Here is a 27,056-nt window from a genome sequence, read left to right on the forward strand (position 1 = left end):
ATGCACGAACGCCTAATCCTCCAAAGCCATCACTGGAGGCATGGGTTGGCGAAAGTCTCCGATGATGGTTCGGCTGACCAAGACCTTGTAGCCAATCTATTCACCAATTCCAGGGCCATCAGTCGACCTACCAGTCATAGCATCAGACGAGCTTCAGTAATCAACAATTAATTAGTAGTAGTAGTAGTAGTAGTAGTAGTAGTAGTAGTAGTATTCATACTCATCCAGCTGCCTTTCTCTAGGGGCTGCTATGCCGGAGGAGTCGTCTCCCATGAAGCGACGTCCTGTTAAGCCTAAATACACCAAAACGCCTTGTAGAAGCAACCAAAATCCAGAGAAAACAGATCGTGCGAACAAAGGCAAGAGATATATATAAAGGAATGGAGGGACGTCGTCCTCAGAGACATGTAACTGGTGCTCAGCGGCCCTCGAGCCTGCCTGGGGTTATATCAACGCCGTGCTGCATGGTTTCCCTGCGGCCTTTGTCCTGTATACTGCACTGTCTTCTATCTCAGTGCTCTTCTGGGCTGGTGGAGTCGCTATCGTTCTCCACGAGCTGCGTATGTTTCCCTGTGACTGCTCTGAATTGCCCCAGCAGTCCTGCCTGTATCATAAGGTCTGCGGCGAGCCGCGCGGAATCCGGTTCGGATACMAGCTTTTGGAAGTCGTCGTGGCGGTGTCGTAGTCGACGGAATAGTTTCCTGCGGAGAGCTCTGTGTCGGGGGCACGCCATGATAACGTGTCTTGGGGTCTGTACTGTCTCCCCACAGCCGCACTCTGGGGAGTCCACGGCGTTGATCCGGTGCAAGAACTGGTTGAGCCCAATTCTGCCCGAACGTAACTGCATGAGTGCAGAGGCATGGCTCTTGTGCAGGTTCCTCCACAGGCGGAGGTTCTGCTTTCCCGGGAGTTGGATCAGACGGCGTGTGGGTTGACGAGCAGAGCGGTGATCCCGTGTCCACTGTCTCTCCCACGCCAGCTGGGCCTCCTGTTTTGCCCTCCGTCTGAGTGTCGTGGCCAGCGTCCGCTCTGGTGTATAGCCTGGTCGTGTGGCCTCCTTGGCCGCCTTGTCCGCTGCTTCATTGCCTGGGACACCCGCATGTCCCGGGATCCAGTGGATTGTGACGGTTCCCCCTTTTGCTCGCAGTGCGTCGACAAGCCGGATGATGTCCTTGATGATGTACTGGGCTGTGGACCGGCCTGGGTTACTGACTGCCTGGATTGCCGCCTGGTTGTCCGTCATAATGACACAGTGTCTTAGTCCTGGTTCATAGACGTCGGCGAAGACCTCCAGGGCCATCGCTATGCCTCGTAGTTCACCTGCATGGGCTACCGTTTTGTCTTTGAGTCCAAGATACTTCTTTCTCACCGCGCCCACAACTAACAGATATCGGGATGTCACATTGGATGATCTGGATCGAAAATTGTACAAAGTAGTGAGGGAAGCGAAAATTGTATATCATTCATGTTCAATGAGGGAAGGGATCCAAAGTGCCAGGTCTCTCTCTCTCCCTCTTCCCTCTCCTTCCCCCCAACCCCCCCAACTTCTCTCTCTTTTCACAACCTTGCGGATGTCACTCCGCGTTTCGATCACTCCATCGCAGCCTGCCTGGACAGAGAGCGAAGCAAATCACAAGCCTTCAAAAGCATCATATCTACCTCCAGGGAGTAATATAAAGCAGCAGGCTAGTAGACTTCAGCGATGAAGATATGCCCTGTGGATCTCCGAACTCCTCTAGATACCCTGCCGTTGGTAGCATATGTGGAGACATCACAAGCAGAAGCACCAGCCATGTAGCGGAGACGGTTCTGACTCTGGAGCGTATTACTTCTTTGTCTCACTATGGACATCCTCCAGCCACACGCTCATAAAAGCTAAGAGTCGATTCTTGTTGGAGGACACTTCCAGAGATCATTACTATCAAGCATACAAGCTAGGCGCGTCTCCGATTTCGACAACGTGCCGTCGTTCAACAAGCACATCAGCCCGCCGTGCAAGAACATTGATATTTTGAGCCGTCGGCTTCAGAGGTTGTTGCTGCTAAAGGTATATCTGCGCTTGATATATTGATGTAGTCGCTGGTTGCTGCCTTCTTGAGCCAACTTCGCACCACCCGAGTGAACTGGAAAATTCACCGCCAGACCATTCAAGATTCGTGAAAGCATCATAGTCAATCAGTTTTCTTTGACTAAGCGTACTAGGAAAACATTGGTATTCGCTGATATGTGAAATGAGGTGTCACATAGTAGCAATCACAGAGGTGACGTCTATCTGCAGACTATATACAAATGTTCGAAGAATTCAACTATACAAACATCAATTAGCTCGTTATAAAGACATACACCATAGCATTGCTACTTACATTTGGGTATCGTGTAAACACATATCGCTTCCAACTTCAAGGATCCTCATTCCCGTCGGTATTCCCCCTGTTTGATAACATCAAGGCAGCGAAGTCAAGGAGCCTCGGAATGTGTAACTCCGTTCAAGTCCGATGCGCGAACTCCCAGTGCGGCGTCATTGCTTATTGAAGAAGGGACCTTGGTGGAGTTCAACTTTCCATGTCGTCGGTAGATTCTTGGAAGGTCTCCGGGAAAAATCCCGGGGGAGGCCAGATGTCGGCAATAGACGGCGGGTGAACCAGTGGCTGAGATCCGACCAAACGATCTGGATCATGACAAAATGCCTGGAATGTACTGTCGTCTAGAAATCCAAAATCCTTCAAGCCTGCCTCACGACTTGTAGCCCAATCGGTAGTGTCCAGATATGCAAGGTCTTTGAAAATAGCATCAATATCACCAGGTGCGGTCTGACCATCGGTCATAGATGTACCAAGGTCACTACTTGGATTTTGCCCTGGTTGTTGGGAGCGATCACTGAAGTTGGCATTGCCAGGTATGGTTGGATTAGAGCTTGAAGAATCCGGGGTTGGTGGGTGAGGGTGACTTTGAGCTGATGGAAGCAGCGTCGCTTCTAGCCCACTGGCAGAATTGGACTTGCCAAAATTCGAAGAATCGCCTCCTATTTGTTGCTGAAAGGATATATCCAGCATGGAAAGGTCTCCAGTATCCATTGTCGAGTCCTTGGGGGTCATATATTGGGCGTCTACAGGGATGCTTATGCCGAGTATGGTGGAGGTATAGTCGGAATCGCCTGCACCAGGCTGGAGTCCTCGGATGTCAGAGTATGTTCGGCTGCCATCTGGTGGATTTCGGGTTCCTGGAGCTGCACCCATTGTAGTGGCAACCGTGGACACAGCGTTGGGTAAGGGATGCCTGTTTCTTGAAAAACGGCCCTCACAGGGCGGCTCGAAAGATAATGAATGTCCCGGCACATTTCTGAGGTGATACGATTTTTCAATAGCTGTGTTCAGTGAACGGTAGAGGGGCCATGTAGAACCGAGTTCCTCAGTTCGTTGATTTAACACTTCCGCCCATCGCGCGAAAGGAAATGTGTCAGACTCGATCTTGCTTTGCAAAACAGATGCTTGCTCGGCGATGGTGCGTAAAGAAAGCTCAAAGATAGGGGGAAGGCTGCACGTAGGAAAATTCTCCAGATGTTGGGAAATCATAGGCAGGGCGCGGAATAGAAGTTTCTTTGCACCTTCGATGGCAGGCCGCTGCGAGCGATGCAAGTCGAGCTCCTGGGGAGCAATACGCAAATACAACCATAATAGTGTAGCAACATACGTCAACCCTAGATAGGTCTGATGAGGGAGTAGAGACGAGTGCCGTTCAGGATAGATACTCTCAGGTCCAATGAGACGGCATCCAAGGGGCAGACGATCGTCCCATTGTTTCAGTTCGAGCACCAGTTGTTGCGCAAACGCATGAGCATTAGGCCCGCCGACTGCGTCACGGGCTATTTTGTTCAAAACACTAGCCAGCTCCACCAGCCGGTTGAAGCAGCTAAGGGCAAGAAGGGGGCCGCGTCGAGGTGTCCTTCCCTGAGCAGTTCCTTTGGAGGGCAGAACGTCAGCCCAAGAATTCCATTCTTCTAGGCCGTCTTCTTCAAGCAACCCGACAGTAGTCAGATCTCGAGGGTGCATGCAAGGTCTCCGTGCTATTCGAAAGGAAAGTAAAGAATCAACGACAAAGCAGCCGAGGAAAACAGCTTTCCCTTGCCGCAGCTCGTCGGAGCGCCTTATGCCTGCAAGCGAGCCTAGATTCATGGAAATAGCCATGCGCACCGCTTGACCGCTTAGCAGCCAAGCGGCCGTCCAATCTTCAAGCCCGATGTTCACCAAAGTCAGCAACAGAAGCKCCTGCACATGCCCAAGCTCGTAACGCGCCGTTTCGGAAGGTATCAGGCTTCGAGCGATGGCGTAATACTCCTTTGTCGTTGTGGCGAGAACCTCGAAAGCCCCATCCCGTGCATTGGTTCGCGAGTGAGAAATCGTGTAACTGAGAACTGCCCACAGTGCAGCGTGGTCACCGGATCCAGGTGACATGCTCTCAACAGACAGAGGGGCGCTTGCGTAAAGATAGGATGCTCGAAGGATATTATGCTTCGCCACGACCGGGAACCAGGAATGAGTGACTGCGAAATATGTGTCCAACAGCTGCGATGTTTGAGGAGGAAGTTTCAAAGCTTGCACTCTGCCAGTGGCTTGCGGTACCGACACGCCGTCACCCGACTGTGACAATCGAGGTCTCTTGACATTTTGGGAAGAGGAAAGTCCTACCACCCGAGGCGCATCCTGTGCCAAAGGCGTAGAACTGCGGTCAAGTCTGAAACCCCATTCGCTCGTCGAATCTAATGAGCTGGTATCATTCTCGTCCCGTGGCCTCTTGCTCGCACCGTGCGATGAAGACGTATCGGAGTGCGACAACATCTTCTCCAACGTGCCATAGAGGCGACTGGTTTTCCAGGATTCGTGCAACGTTTCTGAAGCACTGTCGTCCATCCACAAGCTCAAAAGCTTATCCCTCCGGCCAGCAGAGTCTGGTGTTGTGCCCAAAAGGGCCAGCATAGTATCTTCGAAGCCATCTATATTGCAGATCGACAGAGCCCAAAGCTTCTCAAGACCGCGAACGTAGCCCTCCGGCAGACCACGTTTCTTCGCATGTGGATCATACGAACATGTCTGGCCAGAGGTTCGGCAGGCGGAACAAGACGGTCGAAGGCCATCGCATTTGTCCTATATGTCAAAAACGGTGTCAGCTACAGCCCGCCGCGTCTGACTATGTAGGAAGATAAAAGATCGAGGGACAGTCACGGCTGATGCGTAGAGGGACCAGAAACGGGACATGGAATGAGCTAACCTTTTTGCTCCGACACCTATCGCAAGCCCGTGAAACCCTCTTCCGTCGAGGGACTTTTGGATCTGGACTTTCGTCCATCGAGGAGGGATCAATGACGGGCAGATCTGCACGCCATGTAGGGGGTGGAGGAATGGACAAGAAATACAGAGCCCTGGGAGCAGACGACCAGAAGAACGAAGGGGTCGGCGGACGGAAATCGAGAGGGAAGCAGTAGGAATCAACCTAGGGACAGATAGTCGGGGCGCAAGAGGTCAAACGTGTCTGTCCCTCCTCGTCGTGACTGAGCACTCAATGTTCGTTCGATATAGTAAAGGAACGAACTTCTTAGGCGCAATCGGAAGGTGAAAAGCTGTATCACAGGGGAAAGCGTGGACAGGAGCCGACCACACTTTTCCATAGCCACTTGCAATAGCTCTATCAACACATCGACTCTTCCAGATCAAGGATAAGACTCTGATGGCTGGAGTGAGACCCATTCCGAGGAAGAGGAGGACGGGTTTTAGCGACAAAGCGTTCGGGAAGAGCTCGGCAAGTGGCTCAGGAAGTGAGAAAACGAGGGCGCTGGTTTCCGTCGGCTTTCTCCCCACATTTGGCTCTCCACGGTTCTCCACGGCGGGATGTGGGAAGAAGCCCATGTTATGATCAGTGTTATCAATACACCAATTCCATTATTATTGACTTGAATCCTACAGATATCCGCTCTTCAGCGTCTCACGAGGGCTTGGTCCTAACTATTGAAGGGAACTAAGGGCTGCATTAACGGTGCAGTGTGGCCGACCCATCTCTCAAGTACTAATCAATCTAATCCCAATTAATTATCAATCACAGTTCAGTCTCACATACTTTGCAGGTACATATTATGATGATCGAGATTCATTGAACGATCTGGATCGACTCCTCCACGGAGTACGACACCCCGAAGTCTCGATTCTTGAGCATTATTACACGCCTAAGCCTCTCGCCAGCTCCGATTTCCGAGCAGATAAAAGCGAGCAGCAGTTTTACAAAATTGGGAGAGATGATTCCACCAATCATGACTTCCCTGATGAAGGGTTGACTGTTGAACTGCCGGAAATCGGTGCTTTGATGTGGTACCTACCACTATGTGGGACCTAAAAGGGCTCCGATTTCGTACTCAAGTACGGAGGGAGTCCGACAGACTCGGGCCGACCAAAAGAATTGGCACGCTCGAGTAAGTCGACAATCGAGATTTGAGAGGTCGCCATTATAGGGCTGCTGATAAGAGGCAGGAGCTGGATTTCTTCTCAGTCTTTCACTTCCTAATCGTTCTGTGAAGCTGTAGTACTAGGTACAACTCTCCGTGTCAATAGCCATGGGCCGAGCTCCCCCGGCATCCCGAGTCGGTACCAGAGACCCAACCACGAAGGATTCGTCCACTCTGAGGGATCTCTTACATCGACAATCTCATATCTCAACCAATGTTCCAGGAAGTTGGTCCTCGGCCTCGCCAAAGAGGGATAGACTCCGAAGGACCCAGTGATGTTGGCTTGACATGAGGTCTGCTAATGCTGTCATAGCTGGGGTGGTACTATATACAATCATAGAGACGAGAGTAGTAAGTATTTCTATTTCCTGCTCAGTTCTATCCGAGTGTAGTGTTGGTCCATGAGAACCAACGGACGTGATATACAAGCCGTGGATGCTGTCTAGTCTGATGACGCCCAAAACGTAACGAATGTATAGTATTGAGAATAAAATCTCTTCGGGTTCTTTCCACTGTTATTTCTCTGCTGTCGACTATTACTGTCTCAGAACAACTTCAAAACACCCGATATGACTCTCTCAAATGCCGGCGCAAACTCTTTCCTCTGCTCCAAGCTGTCCTCCGACAGCATCCACCGCAGTTCCTCAATGTGCAGAAAGTTCCACCCGAGGTAGTGGGAGTCATATTGAGATATCTTACGGCGCCAGACCAAGTTTGCTTCTCGCTGAGTTGCAAATATCTCTTTGCTTGTTTTCATTCTTTTCTCCAAGCCCACGACCTACAGCTTGCTCTGCTCCTGCCAGCCGAAAAACGACAGAATCTGTGTCCCAACGCCGAAAAGCAGCCTCAAATCCAACTACTCCACCAACTGGAGAATAGCCGTTGGAAGTACTGCGGTGCATGCTGGAGTCTGCACCCTCATTCAGCGTGGCAAAATCCACGATGGACGTGGCGCTCTTACCGAAAGCCATGTTGTTCTGAACGTCAATCACTCCATGGACAAAATGAGTGCATGGCTTACGCTGGTGAGGTCGAAATCTGTCCCTGCCTCACAATCTCGTTCCTTGATAAGGTTGACTTGATAGAAGCATGCAAATATGCTAGCAAGCAAGTGCATGATGGGCGTCAATATTACTTCAATAATGCTCTGTTTCATATGGGCTCTAGGGAGTGTCAGGACCGGTTATGGCACGACTGTACCTTCACTGATCATCCTTTCATGAAGGCCGAAGTCGAAACTTCATTTCGGTATGATGAAGAAACTCGGACTTTGCGCGTGGAAACGTTTTGTAGGTTGAAAAGAAATGTCCCCAGAATCATTAGCTTCAGGTATTAAGGCTCGCTCGAAGTGTCCACATCAAACCACCAGAAAGTGGCTCAGGGTAATTTTTGATGAAGCTGTTTCAAGCTTCTCAGGTTGGCATACCGGACGTTTAAGCGTCAGCAGTCTTAGGGTGGTCTGGGAAGATACAGATAATGGCAACCAGCCGCGCTCCTTTGATTTATCTGTTAGAAGAAATCTGGGAACCAGCAAATGGCCAGATAGAATGTGGATTTGGAAGCGTCGCAACTGACTTGTCGCGGAGTATTGGATCAAGTCCGTTGCTTTCACTGCTCCCGGATCAAATTACACATGGTATAGGTAGTTGCTAACAAATGAGATGAGTGATCTGATACATTTTGGCACACCCGCTGGTGCTTCACTCAGTGCCTAACCACCTCACGTCTCTCAGTTGTGACTCAAAATCTTATTCTGTAACCCTGCACCCACCCGTACAGCAGGATTATCCCAGTCACAGCCTATTTTCGGGGACCACTACTTGCTGTTATACATATCCAAACTTGCTAGCTACGGCTGGAAGTTACAGGTACGTTCAGGCAATATGCGTTGAACAATATGCGTGGAACAATCCGAGTGTAGCAATCGGAGAAAGAAAAGAGATGGAATTGACCGCATGGATTGAAATACATCTGAGCTCATCTTAGCATAGTACTAGATATACTCCGTATCCTTCTCCCACACTCGGCTAAAACCTTTGCCGCCGTCTGTCTCCAAAAGGCGGTGAGACGTGGCAGATTGACCGTCTGGGGAAAAATGAACGGCAAATGGTCCGTCCTAGAATCCCAGATGCCCTCATTTGAGTCGGGAGACCGATCTTTCATTCTGGCACCTCTTAGTCTAGCTATCAAGCCACTAATATGTTCCTTACTCTACCTCCTCATCTTTCGTCCCTTTTCGATCTCCACGCCTTTAGCCGTGAGTCGTGAAACTACACACTCCCGGCATGTTAAACTGTGAGATTGCCATCGTCTTATCGCCGCCGAACCTCTTGATTTCCTTTCCTCCAACCACGCACTGTTATCTTTCACCCCGTCATACTTGGAATACCAAGTTTTCAGCAGTGCAGGTCATTGGCAATTTGACTTATGGAGAGATGGCGCTCCTAAAAGTAAACAACATCGGTTAAATTGGGACAACAATTCTTGAATTCGCTTCTAAAACAGTACATATATCACCATCCGCAGCGATGATGCCCCCAGGTTCGAGCGTCAATACTCCCCGGAGATTCGATCGCGATGCGTCGTTGGTGCTAGTTGGCATTCGGGGATGCGGAAAGCGCTCTCTCGGCTTCGTTGCTGCCACGGCTCTCAAACGCCGTTTCATTACAGAGGATCATTACTTTAAGGAAGTTACTGGGCTCACGCGGCATGAGTACCTCAAGCGCCATGGCAGTCAAGAATTTCAACGTCGTGATATCGATGTTCTCAAGAAGATGCTCGACAACCATCAATCGCAGTGTGTCATTGAGTGCGGTCTTGGTAGCCTCACTCGGCCAATTCAGGAGCACCTTCGTTTGTATTTGGCGAAGAACCCAATCGTGTACCTTGTTCGCGACATGGATCGAATCCAAAGTTTGCTAGGTTTAGAGCATCAGGCTGTTAAGCTGCTGTGTGAGGGGGACCCTCTGCACAGAACTTGCTCAAATTTCGAGTATTACAACATAGAAGATCTTTCCAGTGTGGAGGCTCAAACCGACGGAGAGCCATCTGATCGCCAATCTGTTAATTACTCCTTCAAACTCAGAGAGGCGAAGGAGGACTTCACCCGCTTCGTACGTTTTGTCACCGGCGCAGATGTGGACCAACCTGGCTACGACTCACCTTTCGTACTGTTGGAGACCCCCCCGGAACTTCGATCATTTACCCATGCAATCTTTGTTCGCTCCTCTGATCTAATTGAAGGTGTCGTCGATTTGGCAGAACTTGAATCTGGTGGAGATGCTATTGAGCTCTGCATCGACCGCTGGGGTTCAGGCATGGCCAGCACCATCAGCAAGCAAGTTTCTTTGCTTCGGAGGAATGCCCGGACACCCATCATACTCTCCGTTGATACAACAGCATCCGGAATCGGCAGCGGTGACCTTATATCGACGCAGATCTCAGAGCTGTATTTCAACATCTTAGAGCATGGCTTAAGGCTGGCTGTGGAGTATTTAGCAGTCGATCTTGCCCAAAATCAATCTTTGCTGAATCAGGTGATCCGCAACAGAGGTAGAACAAAGATTATCGGCCATTACCTGTTCGAGCCGTCCTCTTGCGTAAAGTGGGAGGACGAAGATTGCCTTTCCCTGTATCTCGAAGCAGAAAAGCTTGGTTGCCAAATCGTGCGTATTCTTCGAACAGCCACTGAGCGCGAGGATAATGCAGCTGTGGGCAAATTTATCAACAAGATCCAATCCATACCTGGTTCACACCCCCCGGTGATTGCCTACAACATTGGCAGTCTTGGGAGGACCTCGCAGGTGTTCAATCCGATATTGACCTCTGTGACCCATCCGGCTATTAAGCGCCGCACAGACAATGGCAGGGATCCCCTCATTACTTCACGAGACGCCATTCAAGCCTTGTTCCAGAGCTATACGCTAGACCCCCTGCAATTCTACATCCTTGGAGGGAACGTGGCGTACAGTCTATCACCTGCCATGCACAATGCTGCTTTTCGGCACTGCGGCATGAGGCACACGTATAGCATTCCCGAGTCTCCTTCTCTTGCGGCGCTTGATCGGCTGGGCCGTGATCCGCATTTCGGGGGTGCGAGTATTGTGCAGCCGTGGAGAGTGCAGGTCTTTCAGAAACTCGCATCTAAAAGCAGACATGCTGAAGCTATCGGGGCCGTCAATACTATCATGCCTCTGCGTGCACGAGCTGATGGGACGATGTTTCCCTTACAAGAGCAAGCCAGCCGCCGTAACCAGGCGGGGCCTGTTCTGGGATGGTATGGAGAAAACACAGACTGGGTGAGTATAATGACTTGTATCAGTCGTCACCTGTCTCCTCGTAATACGATCAGCCCTTTGAAATCAACAGGCCTGGTTATTGGAGCCGGTGGCATGGCTCGCGCCGCGATTTATGCTATGCTTCGGCTGGGTTGCCGGAAAATATTTATATACAACCGAACCTTATCGCGTGCGGAGAGTGTCGCACGCCATTTCAATTCTTGGGCTGCGTCGCAGGTGGGCTCAACCCAAGTAGTACGGGTGTTAACGTCCCTCCAAGATGAATGGCCATTGGATGCCTGCCCCCCATGTTTAATTGCCTCGTGCGTGCCAGCGGATCCTGACAGAGACGAACCTCCAGCCAACTTCGAAATGCCGAAGCAGTGGCTCGGAAGTCCAACCGGCGGCGTGATTTTGGAGGTGAGCAAATTTCACCCCGTTTGATCCTGAAGAGCCTAGCTGATCAATTTTCGTTGACGCAGTTTGCATACAAACCCTTGGATACGCCCCTGCTGCGGCAAATGCGCCGGTTCCGAAGTGAAACTGGAAGGCCGTGGATACTGGTCGGAGGGCTGGAGTTAGTCTCAGAACAAGCGGTCGCGCAGTTCGAGCTCCTAACAGGCCGGAAGGCACCTCGCCGATTGATGACCCTTGAGGCTCTTCAGAACTATGTCGGAGAGAGCGGTTCTCTCGATGAGAAGGAGATTCAAGCAAGGCTAGGCTATACTTAACGATATATTATTTCTCAGTAATAAGAGAGAAGTCGTGTTTGACCTAGAGCACAAGTACGTCCCCTATGTTACGATCCGACCAACTGCCTGATTTAGTATAGTATAGTATAGTGGATGGTTGAAGCTATTCATTCAACCATCCACCATAGTATGTAGGCAAGGCACATGAGCGGTGGCAATTCCTCATTTGAACTTGAAAAATGAAGACCTGTTATATGCTTGATGTATAGAACTCCATAGCAAAATTCGATCGACATCTGAAACACAGAAACAAAGTAAACGCAAGAGTCAACAAAAAAAACCATCTTGACACGCAGTTGGAGGCTCCGTCACGTGCACGGGGATCGGTAATGGTCGAGTCCGCAGATCTCTTAAGGACATGATGAGTGATTACCTGTCAGTAATTGAGCCATGCGCGTTGACAACGCCAGAATGGTCACCTGGCTCTCACTATTCGGTAATCCATGATCAATGGGAAACAAAAAGGCCTCCCTTCTTCCCTACCGCAGGGGTTCTGGGTCTTCAGAAGCGGATTTCTTCGATATCCCCGACGAGCCATGTCTTGCGATTGCGAAGCGGCAACTAAGACACATTCGGACCTGGATTTTCTTCGCAGCCGTCGTCATTCTGATACTTTGGTTCCGCCGTGAAGCCCCTCCGCCTGCTCCTGTTTCGCATATCGATTATGATAAGGTCGATTGGTCGCGTTACGCCTACAGTCAGTATGCGACCTCGAGCGCATATCTGTGTAACGCCGTGATGGTGTTTGAAGCTCTGGAGCGGTTAGGTAGCCGAGCGGATAGAGTTCTCTTCTATCCTGAAGACTGGGATATGTTCGTTGCAGATGATCGTGACAGGGACAGCCAGTTGCTAGAGCTCGCAAAGGAGAAGTACAAGGCGTTGCTGGTACCTATTAGTTCGGAAATGATCAAGGCTGGTGGAGGTACGTGTGTCCGGGTTCAGAGTCACAGTTCGGCTGTTCTTCAAAAGCAGAGCTGGCGCTAACTCTGATAACAATCGACACAGGTTCTGGCGAATCTTGGGATAAGAGTATCGCGAAATTGCTCGCCTTCGGCGAGACAGAATACGATCGCGTCATACACCTTGATTCCGACGTTACCATTCTCCAGAAGATGGACGAGCTCTTCTTCCTCCCACCAGCCAAAGCGGCTATGCCTCGAGCTTACTGGGCGCTCCCGGATACAAAGCAACTATCGTCCCTGCTGATCGTGATTGAACCTTCGTATCGCGAATTCAAAGCCCTCATGGAGAGTGCTCAACCAGCTCTCCACGGTCAAGTGGAAGTTGATTCGAATGAGACCCATGGATATGATATGGAGCTTTTGAATAATCGCTATGCAGATTCGGCCTTGGTTCTTCCGCATCGGCAGTACGGCCTAGTCACCGGCGAGTTCCGGAAAAAAGATCATCGCAATTTCTTTGGAAATGACTATGAGACTTGGGATCCTGACAAGGTCCTGGCAGAAGCCAAGCTTGTGCACTTCTCTGACTGGCCTTTACCAAAGCCCTGGGTGCTTTCAAATCAGAAGCTGCTCGCTGAGATACTACCCAAGTGTGACTATAAACCCGGCACAATGCAAGAGAGGGGGTGTCGTGATCGGGAGGTATGGAAGTCACTCTACCAAGACTTCCGTCAAAGACGAAAGGTATGCACAAAGATTCGCATGATTCGTACAAAATTTCGCTAATCTGGATTCTGTAGGACATTTGTAGACTACTGAGTTACCCTGCTCCCGATTGGCCCCCAATAGAGAAGCCTCACTAGGGCCGTCTCCTCAGCTTTTACGGATACTTCTCTAGCCATAGTATTTCCATTCGCGGCATATGGAACGGCGTTCAAGGTCAGGCATGCGCAATGCCCACTTCCTTGGTTACATTGATCTATCATCATCCAATGTATATCACCAGGTAAATGGACGTTGGGTTCTTTCACGTGAAGTCAATTCTTCGATGGTTACCGCTACCAATAAGCGCTTTAGGCAATTTGACTTGACAGCCCTTCAAAAAGGGCCAAAACAACTAAACCACCGGCTGAACGCAAAAGCTATCAACTAAGGACTTCGTATACTGCTATGTGCATAAACTTAGTGACCACAGCCTTGCTCGGCTGCTCGAAATGACCGGGTGGCACAAAAAGGCCGTCTCAAACTTCGAGTGAATGGATGCTTGCAAGGCGGATAGCATATGGTAATATTGGATTAATACAGTTTAGTATATTATAGCCGTGAGTATCATGGAGATTTCAGTTGCAGAGGCCATACCACTCTTGCTGACCTTCTTGTGGACAGCAAGTCCCTATGAAGTGAGCTAAGAGTTGAGGTCACCGCCAATGTAGGCAGGGCAAGGGTGGGGTATGGTCAAAACCATTTGAATATAAGGTTACTAAACAAGAACACCCCCTGAAAGAGATGAGAAACCGCGGGAGACTTGTTGTTTTGAAGCGGAGCATGTCGACGAGGTCCCTCCATGGCAAGCAGACTCAACAGTTCTAGAGGGTTGATGTCAGGATTGACAGTCAAGCCTCACTGCTGCCAAATTGTCGTGCATGCCAGGGCATTATAACGCTGCGAGAGCAGGAGTATTCGTGACCTCCCGCCGAAAGGAGGATATCACCACAAAAATGCGCCGCAAAAACCAATTGTGGCACATGAAAGCAGTCCAACACCAATTGAGAGCTGCGCGCCTTGAGGCAAGATGTAGCACTCAAGATCAATCATCAACACTCAGCTCAGGTAACCCATTCCCTTTCTCCACCACTGCCTAACACCCCGCTGTTCCATAATACTCCCAAATTCCTTGACGGACTCAACTTCAGATAGCCCTACGTGCGGTAAAGTTGGAATATCTGAGCTCTGAGAACGTCTGTCTAGCTTCGAATCTCCGGCTTGATCATCCCTTGCTACCGCTCCTGGTCGGCTAACAAGCTGGAAATCTTTGTAGCGCAGGTTCCGCACCACATCGACCCACGACTCCACAGACTTCATATCCCCGGATTCAACATACATAATTCCTGGACATCCGCCATAGCGGAGCAGTACGAAACAGTTGTGCGTGTCAGCTGCTCGTTTCAATGCAGACACCTTTTTACGAGATGTGATGTGATGGGTCCGAATTAGGGCATTGTAGAGCATCTTGACCATTGGAGGTCATCGATCAGAGGTAAGTAAGCGGTCGTGCCGCTGCGAGACCAGAAAATGTAACAGATATTAAGTGCACGGAGGGAACCTTGGGAGCTCCAAAACATGATGGTTAAAAGCTTCTCGGGTTGTTTGATTGATACTGCCATCCTTCACCGCCCTGATTCCAATTCAATGGAGCTATGACGTCATATGAAGAATGATAAGGTAAGTGATAAGGTGAACAACCATTTCTAGCGTAGTAGAATAGTATGGAGTAGAGAGGTCGTGCAATACGTTTTCAACATCGCACTGATCCGCTGCAGCAGGCAGACACAACTGCTCATTATTGACTGCTACCTCGTTACCATGGCCGTTGCTGATCGCGGGAGGGATATCTATTCCACATGATGGTGTCAAGCTCTATGCTGCGTTGGATCTTGGCGGCTGAAGGCGAAGAGGAACCAGCTACGCTCATTTGAGTTTCTGAAGCGAGCATCAAGCTTGAATGGGCTGAATTGACTTTGAACTGTTGGATCCGCGCAGTAAGTTAATCCATGATTGCAATGCATCATAAGCTTAAGAGACCAAACAAAGAGTGCAGCTGAAGGATATTCGTAACTCGGAAGGAGTTCGCCCTACCGGATCTTATATGTTTGATCCTGAACTAAAAAGCGACCACTGAAGAAACATGAATATAGAGAACGGGGGGTCAATTCAGACCAGGCGTTACTGCAAAGTTGATGGGAATGTATACTCCTACCCGAGGCTTAGCATACTTGTTCGAACGCTTTCACCTTATTGCATCACTAAAACGGAACGCCGGAGTCGAATTCCGACATGTCCTTCTTTCTCTTTCTGCTCTATACAAATGGAGATAATGTCCGTTCTTCGAGTTGCAAAAGAATGGTATTGAATTGAGCGGGCTTCAGCCAACCATTCTCACGGAATGGCTACGTTATTGTGATGACTCTTTCCGTCGTGAGCCATCCTCACTACAGCTTCATTCGCGCTCCCTAATTATGATGGCTGGCAAGTATTGTAGACGATATATACTCACGATAGGTGGACTATATGTCATGATGATGATTCGGGGGTGCATTTCCGTGACGGGGCCTATATCAAGGCTGCAATGCTTCCCACATTTCCCTCTTGTACAGAAGATGTTCAGGCTTCTGGGTATTCTCGAAGCATTGCATCTAGAATAGAACCGACAAACTTCTTCACTTACAACAATCATGTCTGAACAAGCTAGGGCGATCATCTCTGAAGTCTCAGGCCATGACCTTGATCAATGGCTACGGCCATCTACATTTACGAACGAGTTAGAAGAGGTAAATTCGTGTCCACTGAAAGATCCTAGATGACCACCATTGCACCTCCCTTTTGGAGAACCCAAGGCTTATATTTCACAGTCTGTTAGAGGCCATATTCACGAAGAATTGACGAGCTGGATCTTTTATCGAAAGCTCGCAGCAGACTGTTCGCGAGCCAACATTGCTCTGCACGGATTTGCCATGTATGTCATCTAATAATCCCTCCCTAGGTTGGGAGCGTGGCCTGCAATACTGGAGTATTGACTGTATCTCGCCAATCAGGCTTTGGGAAAGGAGCGCTAAGGAGTGCTTGATCGATATGCAATGGCTAGAGAAATACCTTATCAGCCGAGGAGGTCGGTGTAAGCCAACAAACATTGAGGCGCCGAAATGTGAATGGCCTGATTCACCCGTCGAGCCTGTTGGCCCTTGTCGGGAGGCCTTTAACGTCCAGAGAAAGCTTTTCGTGGACTTGGAAAAGCTGTGTACTTTGGCTGAGAAATGTCAAGATACCGCCTTACTAAACGCGATTGAGTCGCGCTTCTTGCGAAAACATGCAAAGCATTTAAAGAACATGGGCGATCTCCTACAACAAGTGACCCGAGTGTCAAAGCAGCCCGGACTAGGCCTATACCTCCTCGATGCAGAATTGCGTCATCATAATGGCTGCATCCCCTGGATGTCTATGAATGATCCTGATACCATCGAGGAAGGAATCAGGGCTGTGACAAAGAAGATCAGCGGGGGACTCGCGCTTCAGTCACACCATGAGGGAACCAAACTCGCATCGAAGGAGGCAGGACACTGTTAGGGGATACACTATGCCAATGGCTCGTTCAGAGTACATTCGCTGACGTAGGCCTACCCTTGCAGATGTGAGATCAGAGAGGGACGAAGGTTGAGTTCAATCAACGCCTTGCAGCCCTTGCTTTGGTTGCTTCACCGTGGTTGCTGGGATGCCATATACATTACCGTGTCTCAAAGATCGAGAGCAGACAGCGAATCCAAAAGGCTTGTGAGTTTCGACCAAGAATACTCAACTACGTAGAGTAATACCACACTGCAGTGATTCACCTTGTATTAAACAAAGAATATGCGAAGACTACTTTTATCCGTCCCTCTCGGCTTTCTTCGTACCCATATTCGCGCCATACTACTATATTCCATTTTGATCTTTAGGCAAAGTTGAGTTAACGACCAACAGCACCATACCAGCAGAGACCCAAAACACCGCCAATGATGATCGCGATCGCTGGAGGCACCTTGAACCAAGCGTGCTCCGCATAGGTAACTGTTGCAACAACGACCCACCATGGCTCAAGAGCAAGACTCTGACCATTACTGGCTTGGGGCGTCAAATATCCAATCTGCCACAGCCTGTATACAGCAGTGAAGACCAGGCCCACGGCCGCAGCATTGACTCCTCTAAGCCAGTCGACAACCCACTTTCTCTTACGGAGCACTCTCCAGAAACTCTGCACAGCAACTGCCAATGTGATACCAGGCAGGAAGATGCCGATGTAGCCAAGGAAAGCGCCAAATACAGTCGGAAACTGGGACTTCTGAAGCGCGAGAGCTCCAAGGAAGACTGCAAAATTGAAGTTGGGGCCAGGGAATGCTTGAATAAGAGCCAGGCCAATCAGGAAATCTCTGCCGGATACCCAGCCAGGATCAACAACGTAAGAACGCAGAAGAGGAATCACCACGGGACCTCCTCCGAAGATAATTGTTCCGGCCAGGTACATGTTGGCAAACAAGTCCAAGGCAAGTGGTGGGTGATTGATGACCCCTCTTGCCACCAGGATTGCAATAAAAGAGGCTGGGTTGGCTGTCAGTAAGGCTCATGGCTGGATATCGAAAGCTGGAGGATGAACGCAAAGCTGGAACGTACCAAAGAAGACGACGCAGACCGCGATACCGACACGGATCCGGATGATATGATCATGAGAAGCGCTGACTTCCAACGACTCCGTTTGCGCATCAGAAGCAGATTCTGGAAGCGATGCTGCCTGTCCAGTCTTCCGTGACCGTACGGTGCCTTGAATAGAAGGAGTGCTGCGCATCTGGCTGTCTTGTTGCTCTTGAAGCTCCACTTCATTAGAAGCGCCATTTTCCTGCCTTGCCTCTTCGGGGTGGCTGTTTCGTCGTCTCCATTTAGCACTGGTTTTACGGATATACTGGCTCATCCATCCGTCCCATATGACGACTGACAAACCACCAACAACCATGAGAAGCGGAAAGTACCAAAGAGCATTGTAACACAGGCCGGCACAAGCGCCGAAGATGACTAGAATGCGGGTAAGCTTATCCTTTATTGCCTTTTCTGCTAGCTGGACGGCTGCCAAAGCAATAATTCCCACAGTCGAAGCATTGAGGCCAGAAAGGAATGCATATGCAATTTCCGGGAGAACATCATTGATATTTTGTACACCAAGGGAGAGTGCATACATGCCAACTGCTCCGGGAAGACTAGACTGGAGATTAGCTGCACCGTCCGTTGCGTGTCGCCTCTAACGATGCATGGAACATAAGAATGATGCCGAGAGCTCACCTCCATATAAGGAAAGCAAATACAGCTGGAATGAAGCCTGCATGCAATAAAGTCAAGCAGAAAAGCATCTTTGTGCTTCCAGGCCCGGGAAGAGCTTGACAGATGGCAAATAGTTCTTGATACTACAAGGTCATTCCGATCAGCCTATTGTACCCATATTTCGCTGGGTTCCGCACTAACTGTTTGCTCATCCGCCCATTTCTCCTGTCCTCCTTTGCCCTCGACAAACTTTTCGTGAAAGATCTGGAAATGGACTGGTGGTCCTCCAAAAGCTGTGAACCCCAAATGCCATGTTCGTAAGAACACATCACTCAATCGGCTAGCAAGACTTGTTTTACGTTGCTCAGAGGCCGCTCTCTCTTGTACGCGCTGGTTCAGGGCGCGGAGCGAAGAAAGGTAGCGCGAGAATGGCGGCGGCAGCTGCATCCTTGTTCTATCCTAACCAGCGATGTGCGAGTAATCCGTCGGTAATAGAGCATAAATAATATTACTGATATCGCCGCAGTCTCTCGTCATTTTAAGCATCAATTCACAGGCTATACCAATTTACTCCGTCTGAATGTGGCTCCTTGGCGGCCCAGAGAAACTGGCCATTCATAAGAGAGAAGTATGTCACGCCCCTTGTCACAATTGCCAAGATGGTTGGACCAGGAAATGGGCAAAGCTATTAGGATAAACACGGTAAGATTATGGTATGTAAGCCTATCGTCGGGACGCCTTTTCGGCCTAGTGGTAATATATTTCCACAAACTCTAATCTAAGCTCCTTTTTCTCAGACTCTCTTTGTGTAGCATCTGATGGTGACAGCAGATAAGGATTGAAGAAGATAAAATACATGTAATTCTACCTTACCTTAAACAGGTACGCCTCTATCGCAAAGATCAATACTACTATGCTCCGAAATCACTACCTACCGATAGTGAATCATATGCAATCCAGAATCTGATGAACGTCTGATTCCTTTCCAATGAGTGGCTGTCTAGGGAGCACAAGGGGCGATTGCTACTAAAACGCCAAGCGCAGCGTTGAGGTGACTGACGGCGATGAGTCCTTGCGTGACCTTCTGATTAACATGGGTCGCCATGATGTTTTGATGAAAGTGGATGCTAGAGAGCCTTTAGAGAAGTGCAGTATCTGCTGCGGCCTCCTGAACCATTTGGAAACAGCTGTACCTGTCACCCATACCCTTAGGCTAGTCCTTCCTATTGGGAAATAAGAGCGTGTATTTAGTTTTCCATCCTAATTTACGATTCCTATGCACTTCTTCAATAATATTCGGCGCACTGAGACCCACTCCATTAACCCAACGGTAGTCATGAATAGGAATCTGCTGTATACTACAGCTCTTGTAAGACGTGTTCACCTGTGGTTGTCTAGATGATCCAGAAAGCTCCAAAAGGAGACCTATGTGGAATGGACTATGTCCAGGCTCATTGTCACAGCGGCAGTTGCTCGGCTCCAGAGATAGTTTCAGCGCCTCCAGAAAGTCGGGCATCAGTTGTCAGAGCAAAGTTGGATGGCAAATCCTGTGCTCAGTACTCAAGAGTAAGCACAATAGGCAATTGAACTAGTAACAATCTGCCGTGAAATGGCCCAGGCTACATGATTGTTCGGAATCTCGTTTCCTCTGAGCATGTTGATACGGACGCTTGAATACTGAAACTCTTCAACAGCGAACGAAGCACCTGAGGTCGTTCATGTTTGCTGGGTCTGATCAAGTTCCTGCGCCACCTGCTGCTATAGAAGGCTCATATGTTAACATTCAGAGTCCGAAGGATAGCTTGAGATGATAACTGCACTACAGTACCAGGTCTGCAGTATTAATGAGTTGACAAGCAAGGGAAACTATCGCTCGACCTTCGTTGGAAGAGACACAGGGGTATCCAATGGCTGCAACGAAAGAAGCTCGGCGTGCAACACAGGATACCGATTGTTGTGCCCACAGATTCGATGCGAACTGCCTCAGATACATCTATTGTGAATGGTAAATTCAGCTCTGTTCTTTTGATGCATCGCGTATACAACCCATTTGTCTCTTTGAGAGGGCCATCCAAGCAGAAACCGAGGAGCCAGAGAAGAAAATGACGGGGATAGGAGGCAAAACGGCGGAAGGTTACTTACTCCGAGTCTTCAGAACCTGCTGGTCACCAATATTGCAGCATGGCAATCCTACCACACTTGAAGGATGCATGCTCATACAGTGTCCTGCATCTAAGAAGGCTATGTTGTGCAGTAATATGCGTACACACGAGAGGAAGACAGTTTCACAAGAGGAAGATTTTGGCGGAAGACATGCAAAAGCTGTACGGATTGACCTACCGGCTCACGCACCGTCGAGGCATGACGCAGGGCGTGGAGTGTCTGACTGGGACATGGATACAACGAACACATGCGGATCCCCAGTTCCCAGACATCCATTATCTCGACACCAACAACCGCCACTTTGGTCCCATACCTACTCCTTCTCCCTCCACTCATTCATCTCTGGCTTCACAATGGGAAGTCTTTTCAATTTACCTGCTGAAATTATTCTCTTCATCATCGGATTCTTTGAGTCAGCTGAACACTGGCCAGTTCTTCTCTCCCTTTGCCTAACTTCCCGCCAGCTCTACGCGCTGGCTCAGCCGATACTTTTCAAAACATACCTTAATGGGCTTCATTGTCATTGTTGTCACAAGACCAGCGGCAGCAGAGATGGTCTCTGTTCTCTACTAGGCTTTACTCAAACTCTTCTTTCTCGGCCCGACCTTGGATCACGCGTTCGCCAGATAGTCATAAACACTTCGACCTGGGAATCCCGGACGCCCGAAAGGTGGTCGAAAACACTCACACCAGAAACTATAGCTCTGATAGTTGATGTGGTTCAATGTCTTTGCGTGAACGACAAGGCGATATTCCTCTCATCTATCGTGAGCGCAAAAGTGCCCCCTTTGATCGTGCTATTGTGTACTCACACACCAAATCTTGAATATCTTGATCTGACGCTAGGAGAAGAAGACTTGAAAGATCTGGGAGCTTCATATATGCCTTCGATACAAAAAAACTTGGTTTCTCCGTATCTGTCCAAATTGAGGACTCTCGATATTGGAGGAACTTGGGGCCAGATGAATATCATTCAGGCAGACACCCTATCCTTCTTCTTGAGTTCGTCGTGCCTCGAATATTTTTCCCTTTCCCTCCTTGATGTACGGGGCGCTGGTGATTCAGACTTCATGCTCCCATCGCAGTCTCTCAACATTGCTTCAGTCTCCCTTACTCGGACGTCTTTAAATACAAACCTCCTGAAAACTCTCATATACGCATGCAAGAGTCTCAAAACACTGATCTACGAGACTGATTCTGAAACTCCGAATCTTGTTGAAGTTTCAGAACTGACTGCCATCCTCAATTCACAAAGAGAAACCCTTCAATATATCATTGTCGATCTTGATTTATACGATTGGGGGCTACGCTGGGACGATTATCCGAAGATTGAGTCCTTAGCCTTCTTTACGAACCTCCAGCACCTAGAGATCGAACAGTGCGTCCTGACCGACGACCCAGAATTACCCGACTCACTGAGGCATCTGGTCATTCGTGCCTGTGAACACCCTGTGGCAAGATTGTTGACAAATTTGACAAGACGCAGCTTCGACAGCCTAGATTCTCTCACGTTGGTCGTCTTACAGCCCCAGTCATCACCACCTAATGGGATGTTCGCTCTCTCGGAAAGATTTGACAGCGATGAAGATGTACATGCAAACATCCTGTATCGGTCCGCATTCAGAAGAGCGTGCAGACGACTAAGGAAAATAGTCCGCGACGCATACTTCGACTTTGATATACGGTGCAAAGAATGGGTTTTGTTCATAGAAGGACTTCTCTGAGCTCCGCGGATCTGGGAACTATGAATTGATCCTTACGGCTGAAAGAACCACGAGGACAAATTGTACTTTGCAAAACGCGCGAAAGCACTGCAACAATTTTGCAGGTTGTTGATTTTGTGCTTTTACGTGGAGTGTTGACATTTGCTTTGCAAGTTGTCTAAGCAGACTGAGCTGGCCGTACGACGTGGAAGGGATCTCATCTTAGTACAATGGTGCCTCTTCAGAAATTATACAAAAGCGAGTAAAATCTATGAGAGAAATCGATTGAGTGTAATGACGGCCCTCTCGTCGGACTCTTTAAACATATATCATGGGCGCGTTCCGCTGGGTGAATTGCCCGACTACAAGACTTCCGAAATCCCGATATCCCTCCCTTTGCATGTGTTCCTGAAATAAAAAATTATAAAGCGTCATATTCGTGATTCGTCAGTCTGGGTCGTTTGATCCCGAACGTTGCAGCGGTTAATCTCTCAAATCCAGATGGTTATGGCCACTGCGGATACTGCAAGTACAGTCGAGGTGACGATGTGAGTCTTATTTAATTGTGAATTTAAAGAGAGGTTGCTAACCTCATCGTATTTTTCAGAGATTGGTCTAGATGAGTCCCAATCTGGCCCTATCTTGCTATATTCACGGCATTTGTCATTTCAAAATACCTCATGGTCTATGGACTTGTTTACGTGCGCTCGGTTATGAAACCCTTGTGGCGCTGACTGCGGGGGGGATTCACTGCCTTCTGTTGATAGGACTATTTCCGACTGGTTCGTTCCTGCGAGAGCACTTGTCAGAATGGGCGCGTTTCCTGGCTTTATCATTTTCGATATAGCATTGTATAGCCAAACACAGTATATATATGGAACATTGTCTTGAAAATGATACTGAATTCACTCGCGCTGCCTGATTATAGGACGAGGAGTAAAGCCCAGCTGGAGAACTGTAACTGGATTTTTGAATAATATTAAATATGGTTTGACTGGTCGAAGAAGGAACATTTTCCTACTCAGGACAAACAATCTCATATTAACCGCTAAAACATGATAGCGACAGCGTCTGAGCCTGAAAGTCCGACGACGGAGTTTATTGCTATAATAGGCATCTCCGAAGCCACTGCCGACTCCGGGAACTACTGCATTCAGTAACGCCGAGAGGCTGCGACATTAATCCCCGATTCCCTTCGTACTCAGCATTACAGGCGCGACCATCAGAACAGTTCAAAATCTGGTCAAACTGAGTCATCTTTTATAGAGTCGATCAGATAAGCCCTCGGTGGGTCTAGTCTCCATAACTGTTGGACATTACCAGTTATTCTAGCATCAGCGACCGTTGAATGGCCCTGAGCTGAAAACGCCGTGAAAACCACGCCTGTGGGGTCATAAGCCATTGAAGTACTGATTTTCTCGCCATTCAAAGATGGAGGACGATCAGGAGTCACCGCCTCATATGGTGCACTCAAGGTCATCGCCCAAATCCGCAGCACGTCGGCGCAGACCACCGCTATCATGCACCGTGTGCAGACGTCGAAAGCTCAAATGTGATCGAGCATTGCCATGCAGCCAATGCATCAAGTCCAAGACTCCAGATCAGTGCATCTATGTAGGACCTCAGGCTGGCTCGCTATCAAGCGCCCGACGCGTTGAAGACCAAGATACGCTTGTCAATGACCGTGCTCGCGCGTCCACAGATCGCGATCATCGCGGCAGTCCTGTTTATAGTGGTGTCTATGTTTTCGACTCCAAGCACCGACCATTTCCGACCAGAGTTACAAAACCTAAAAGCCGCTCTGATGAGATGCAGGAGCTGCGCAACCGAGTCCTGACATTAGAAAATGCACTGGTAAAAGCCAGCTCAATTCAAACTCCAGAGACCCTGGGCACCGTATCCTCGATCGTCTCAGAATCGGGACCCCGTATAACGGGAGACGAACGCTATCTCAGCGAAGACATCCGGTCTCTCCCATGGGCATCTTTTCGGGGGAAAAAGACTAACACTAGGTACTGTGGTCGCTCGCACTCTATGCTAGCCCTTTCATTCGTAAGTTGCTAGCATCCTGTCGCTTGGTTGTACTCCTCCGGACTAAGTTCTTTGTAGTTCCGGGATGTGGGTGATTTCTTGAGGCAACGCAAATCCAAGCATAAGAAAGATTCATTGAAACAATTTCAGAAAGAAATGTGGCCCAAGAAAAGACAAGAACAGCAGCAACGTGTGCGTCAGGAGCAGGCTTCTTTTGTGGACCTGCTTCCTCCTCGCCAAGTTGCTGATGAACTAGTCCAGTTGTACTTGTCCAATTTTGAAACCACATATCGCATCCTGCATATACCAACCTTTCTCAAGCAGTACGAAGATTACTGGACTGCACCCCAGAACCCCGATATGGTTTTCTTGGCCAAGCTTTTGCTTTTAATGGCCGCTAGCAGTTGTTTTTACAGCCCAACAACGAAGCTCAACGGCAAAGATTCACTTGCGAGTACTGCAATACATTGGATCGAAACAGTCCAGACATGGAGCGCAACGTCATCTCGGAACACCAACTTTGATATGTTGCAAGTCCATTGTCTGTCGTTGATTGCGCGCCAAGCGAACGCTTGTGATGGGGATACCATTTGGATATCATCTGGCTCGTTGATACGATCAGCTATGACCATGGGCTTACACCGTAACCCGTTGCGCTTCCAGAAGCTGTCTAGATTCTGGGCAGAAATGCGCCGCCGTTTGTGGGCTACCATACTGGAGTTAGACCTACAGTCGTCGATGGATGGAGGGATGCCGCCGACGATTGACCTGGAGGAGTATGATTGCGATCCACCGTCCAACTATGATGACGCAGATCTGATCGAAAATATGACAGAAGATCCGCCTCCCAAAGATCCTGGCATCTTCACTCGGAGCAGCTTTCAGGTCCTACTTTCGCGTACATTGGCCGTGCGAGTACATATAGTAAAGCTCGTCAACCGCCTGAGATTCACAATCTCGTATGACGAGGCTCTGAGCTTGAGCGAGGAGCTCATGCAGTCTCTGAATGATGCTTTGGATTTGTTCCCAAGCGACAGATGTCTGTCGCATATCCCCGGCGTTGAGAATCCAGCGTTCACCAAGTCATATTTTATTTTCATAATACGGAGGCATCTGCTAGCCCTCCATCGCCCTTTTTGCCTCAGTATCATGCGGACTCCCAAATTCTCCTACTCTCGGAAGATTTGCCTCGACTCGGCGCTGGATATGCTCTCCTTGCTGGACCCCCCTCTTGACGTTGCCGAAGCACGGCCCCATCCTCATCTTGGACATTTGACCGGCGGAATGTTCCGTGAAGAGTTATTCCAAGCGGCGACAATGGTGTGTGTGGAGCTAGTTCTGCAGGCTGACGAGTGTTTGCGGTCAAAGTCCATGCTCCAAGGCCAAAATAGCGTCTTGAGTTCCCTCAACGACATGGCGGAATCCCAGCAAGCGGTCATGGTACATTCCGTTGAAAACACCATCAAACTCTTCGGCTGTCGCATTGCACCAGGAGGAAGGGGTTGTAAGCCATATATCTTCCTGAGTATCACGCTTGCATCTGTCAAGGCGCGATTGAAAGGGGAGGATTCCTTCAAGGCTATGGATCAGGCTGGTACAAACGCCATCAGAGACTGCCAATTACTGATGAGCGGGGTGCCTTGGGCCGACGTACGCAATCAAGATGAAAACAGCTCAAAGGAAGTGAGTGATTGCAGCATCCCAACAGCGGCTATTCGCTAATTCAGGACTAGGCCAGTATTTCAACACCCGGGCTCACTGCGGGTACCCCACTTAATCTGCCCTTTGATCCTATGGCTTTTGTTCCTAGCTCCATGGAGGACATTTCGGTAAGACTCCCTGGCAAATGATTGAATCGACCTAGAAGCTGACAAACTAGCCGTTGGACTTTGGAACCCTTTTCGACATGACCGACTATGGAGCTTCGGAAATTTGGAATAACGATTTCTTCTCAGGGCTTTAAGCAACTAGCTTGCATGAGAAAGGCGTTCAAAGAAGTAAGGAGTTAACTTGCGATCTTCCACGGCAAATCTCCAACTAGCTTAATGTACATGATCTCTCGGTTAGATCCCGTTTATAGATGAAACAGAGTCTCTTTCGCCTTTGATAGCACCCAGTCATCTCGGCAAGGGAAGCCACACCTGCTCCGATACTGAGTATAGAAGTTGGGCAATCCTAGGTTCCAGCAGCTTTTATACACCATCGAGGAGTTCTGCATATCTTGCGTTCGATAGTCATTGCCAAACAAGAACCCTGGAGCTATGCCGTAAGTCCATCACAAAGAACTTCTTCATCACTATGATGATATCATCATAAATGATGAAATGTCGTAGAGGTGAGTGGTACACCACACTGGCGTTGAATCATATCCCGGCAGAAAGGTGCGTGGTTTCTGATTGTTTACACACGCTATCGTAGTCGCCGCCGCGGCCCCAGCAACTGGAGCGATTGCGACGTAATTTGATGGTATCCTCTGCCCTCCGTATGCGCACTGATGAATCAATGATAAGAATACCATGATTCAGGAGGATGATGTAATCATCGCCGTATGATGCTTGTTTTAGGCACATGTGCACCTTCATTGGTGGAACTTTTTGGCTGATCCCTGTACCACAGCGGAGGAAATATCGCGCAAAACAGGAACGCTCGATGCTTGAAGTAATTTAGCTTGTGTTTGA

At 49.1% G+C, this 27,056-nt stretch overlaps 8 protein-coding genes across 8 annotated transcripts; 4 read left to right on the forward strand and 4 right to left on the reverse strand.

Annotated features, from left to right (window-relative positions):
- Positions 1-2,552: 2,552 nt before the first annotated feature.
- Positions 2,553-5,900, reverse strand: Asppvi_009782 (putative C6 transcription factor; the record flags this gene model as incomplete). Its single annotated transcript, XM_043305630.1, has 3 exons — positions 2,553-5,141; positions 5,266-5,487; positions 5,583-5,900. 3 exons carry the CDS (start codon positions 5,898-5,900, stop codon positions 2,553-2,555), a joined length of 3,129 nt encoding a protein of 1,042 aa, XP_043161565.1.
- Positions 5,901-7,034: 1,134 nt separating this feature from the next.
- Asppvi_009783 (uncharacterized protein) lies at positions 7,035-7,461 on the reverse strand (the record flags this gene model as incomplete). The annotated part of the gene is made up of 2 exons (XM_043305631.1): positions 7,035-7,231; positions 7,323-7,461. 2 exons carry the CDS (start codon positions 7,459-7,461, stop codon positions 7,035-7,037), a joined length of 336 nt encoding a protein of 111 aa, XP_043161566.1.
- Positions 7,462-9,018: 1,557 nt separating this feature from the next.
- On the forward strand, positions 9,019-11,498 carry Asppvi_009784 (repressor protein; the record flags this gene model as incomplete). Its single annotated transcript, XM_043305632.1, has 2 exons — positions 9,019-11,187; positions 11,250-11,498. 2 exons carry the CDS (start codon positions 9,019-9,021, stop codon positions 11,496-11,498), a joined length of 2,418 nt encoding a protein of 805 aa, XP_043161567.1.
- Positions 11,499-11,969: 471 nt separating this feature from the next.
- Positions 11,970-13,284, forward strand: Asppvi_009785 (glycosyltransferase family 8 protein; the record flags this gene model as incomplete). The annotated part of the gene is made up of 3 exons (XM_043305633.1): positions 11,970-12,441; positions 12,525-13,165; positions 13,222-13,284. 3 exons carry the CDS (start codon positions 11,970-11,972, stop codon positions 13,282-13,284), a joined length of 1,176 nt encoding a protein of 391 aa, XP_043161568.1.
- Positions 13,285-14,242: 958 nt separating this feature from the next.
- Positions 14,243-14,659, reverse strand: Asppvi_009786 (uncharacterized protein; the record flags this gene model as incomplete). The annotated part of the gene is made up of 1 exon (XM_043305634.1): positions 14,243-14,659. One exon carries the CDS (start codon positions 14,657-14,659, stop codon positions 14,243-14,245), a length of 417 nt encoding a protein of 138 aa, XP_043161569.1.
- Positions 14,660-15,873: 1,214 nt separating this feature from the next.
- Positions 15,874-16,762, forward strand: Asppvi_009787 (uncharacterized protein; the record flags this gene model as incomplete). The annotated part of the gene is made up of 3 exons (XM_043305635.1): positions 15,874-15,969; positions 16,051-16,154; positions 16,234-16,762. The coding sequence occupies 3 exons, from the start codon at positions 15,874-15,876 to the stop codon at positions 16,760-16,762; spliced, it is 729 nt and encodes a 242-aa protein (XP_043161570.1).
- Positions 16,763-17,141: 379 nt separating this feature from the next.
- On the reverse strand, positions 17,142-18,928 carry Asppvi_009788 (putative chromate ion transporter; the record flags this gene model as incomplete). The annotated part of the gene is made up of 4 exons (XM_043305636.1): positions 17,142-17,770; positions 17,843-18,420; positions 18,503-18,624; positions 18,683-18,928. The coding sequence occupies 4 exons, from the start codon at positions 18,926-18,928 to the stop codon at positions 17,142-17,144; spliced, it is 1,575 nt and encodes a 524-aa protein (XP_043161571.1).
- A 4,850-nt stretch (positions 18,929-23,778) lies between these two features.
- On the forward strand, positions 23,779-26,341 carry Asppvi_009789 (putative C6 transcription factor; the record flags this gene model as incomplete). Its single annotated transcript, XM_043305637.1, has 4 exons — positions 23,779-24,399; positions 24,457-26,061; positions 26,112-26,207; positions 26,258-26,341. The coding sequence occupies 4 exons, from the start codon at positions 23,779-23,781 to the stop codon at positions 26,339-26,341; spliced, it is 2,406 nt and encodes an 801-aa protein (XP_043161572.1).
- Between the last annotated feature and the right edge of the window lie 715 nt (positions 26,342-27,056).

The sequence above is a fragment of the Aspergillus pseudoviridinutans genome, assembly GCF_018340605.1.
Source record: "Aspergillus pseudoviridinutans IFM 55266 DNA, scaffold_7, whole genome shotgun sequence".
In the NCBI taxonomy this organism is placed as follows: Eukaryota; Fungi; Ascomycota; class Eurotiomycetes; order Eurotiales; family Aspergillaceae; genus Aspergillus; species Aspergillus pseudoviridinutans.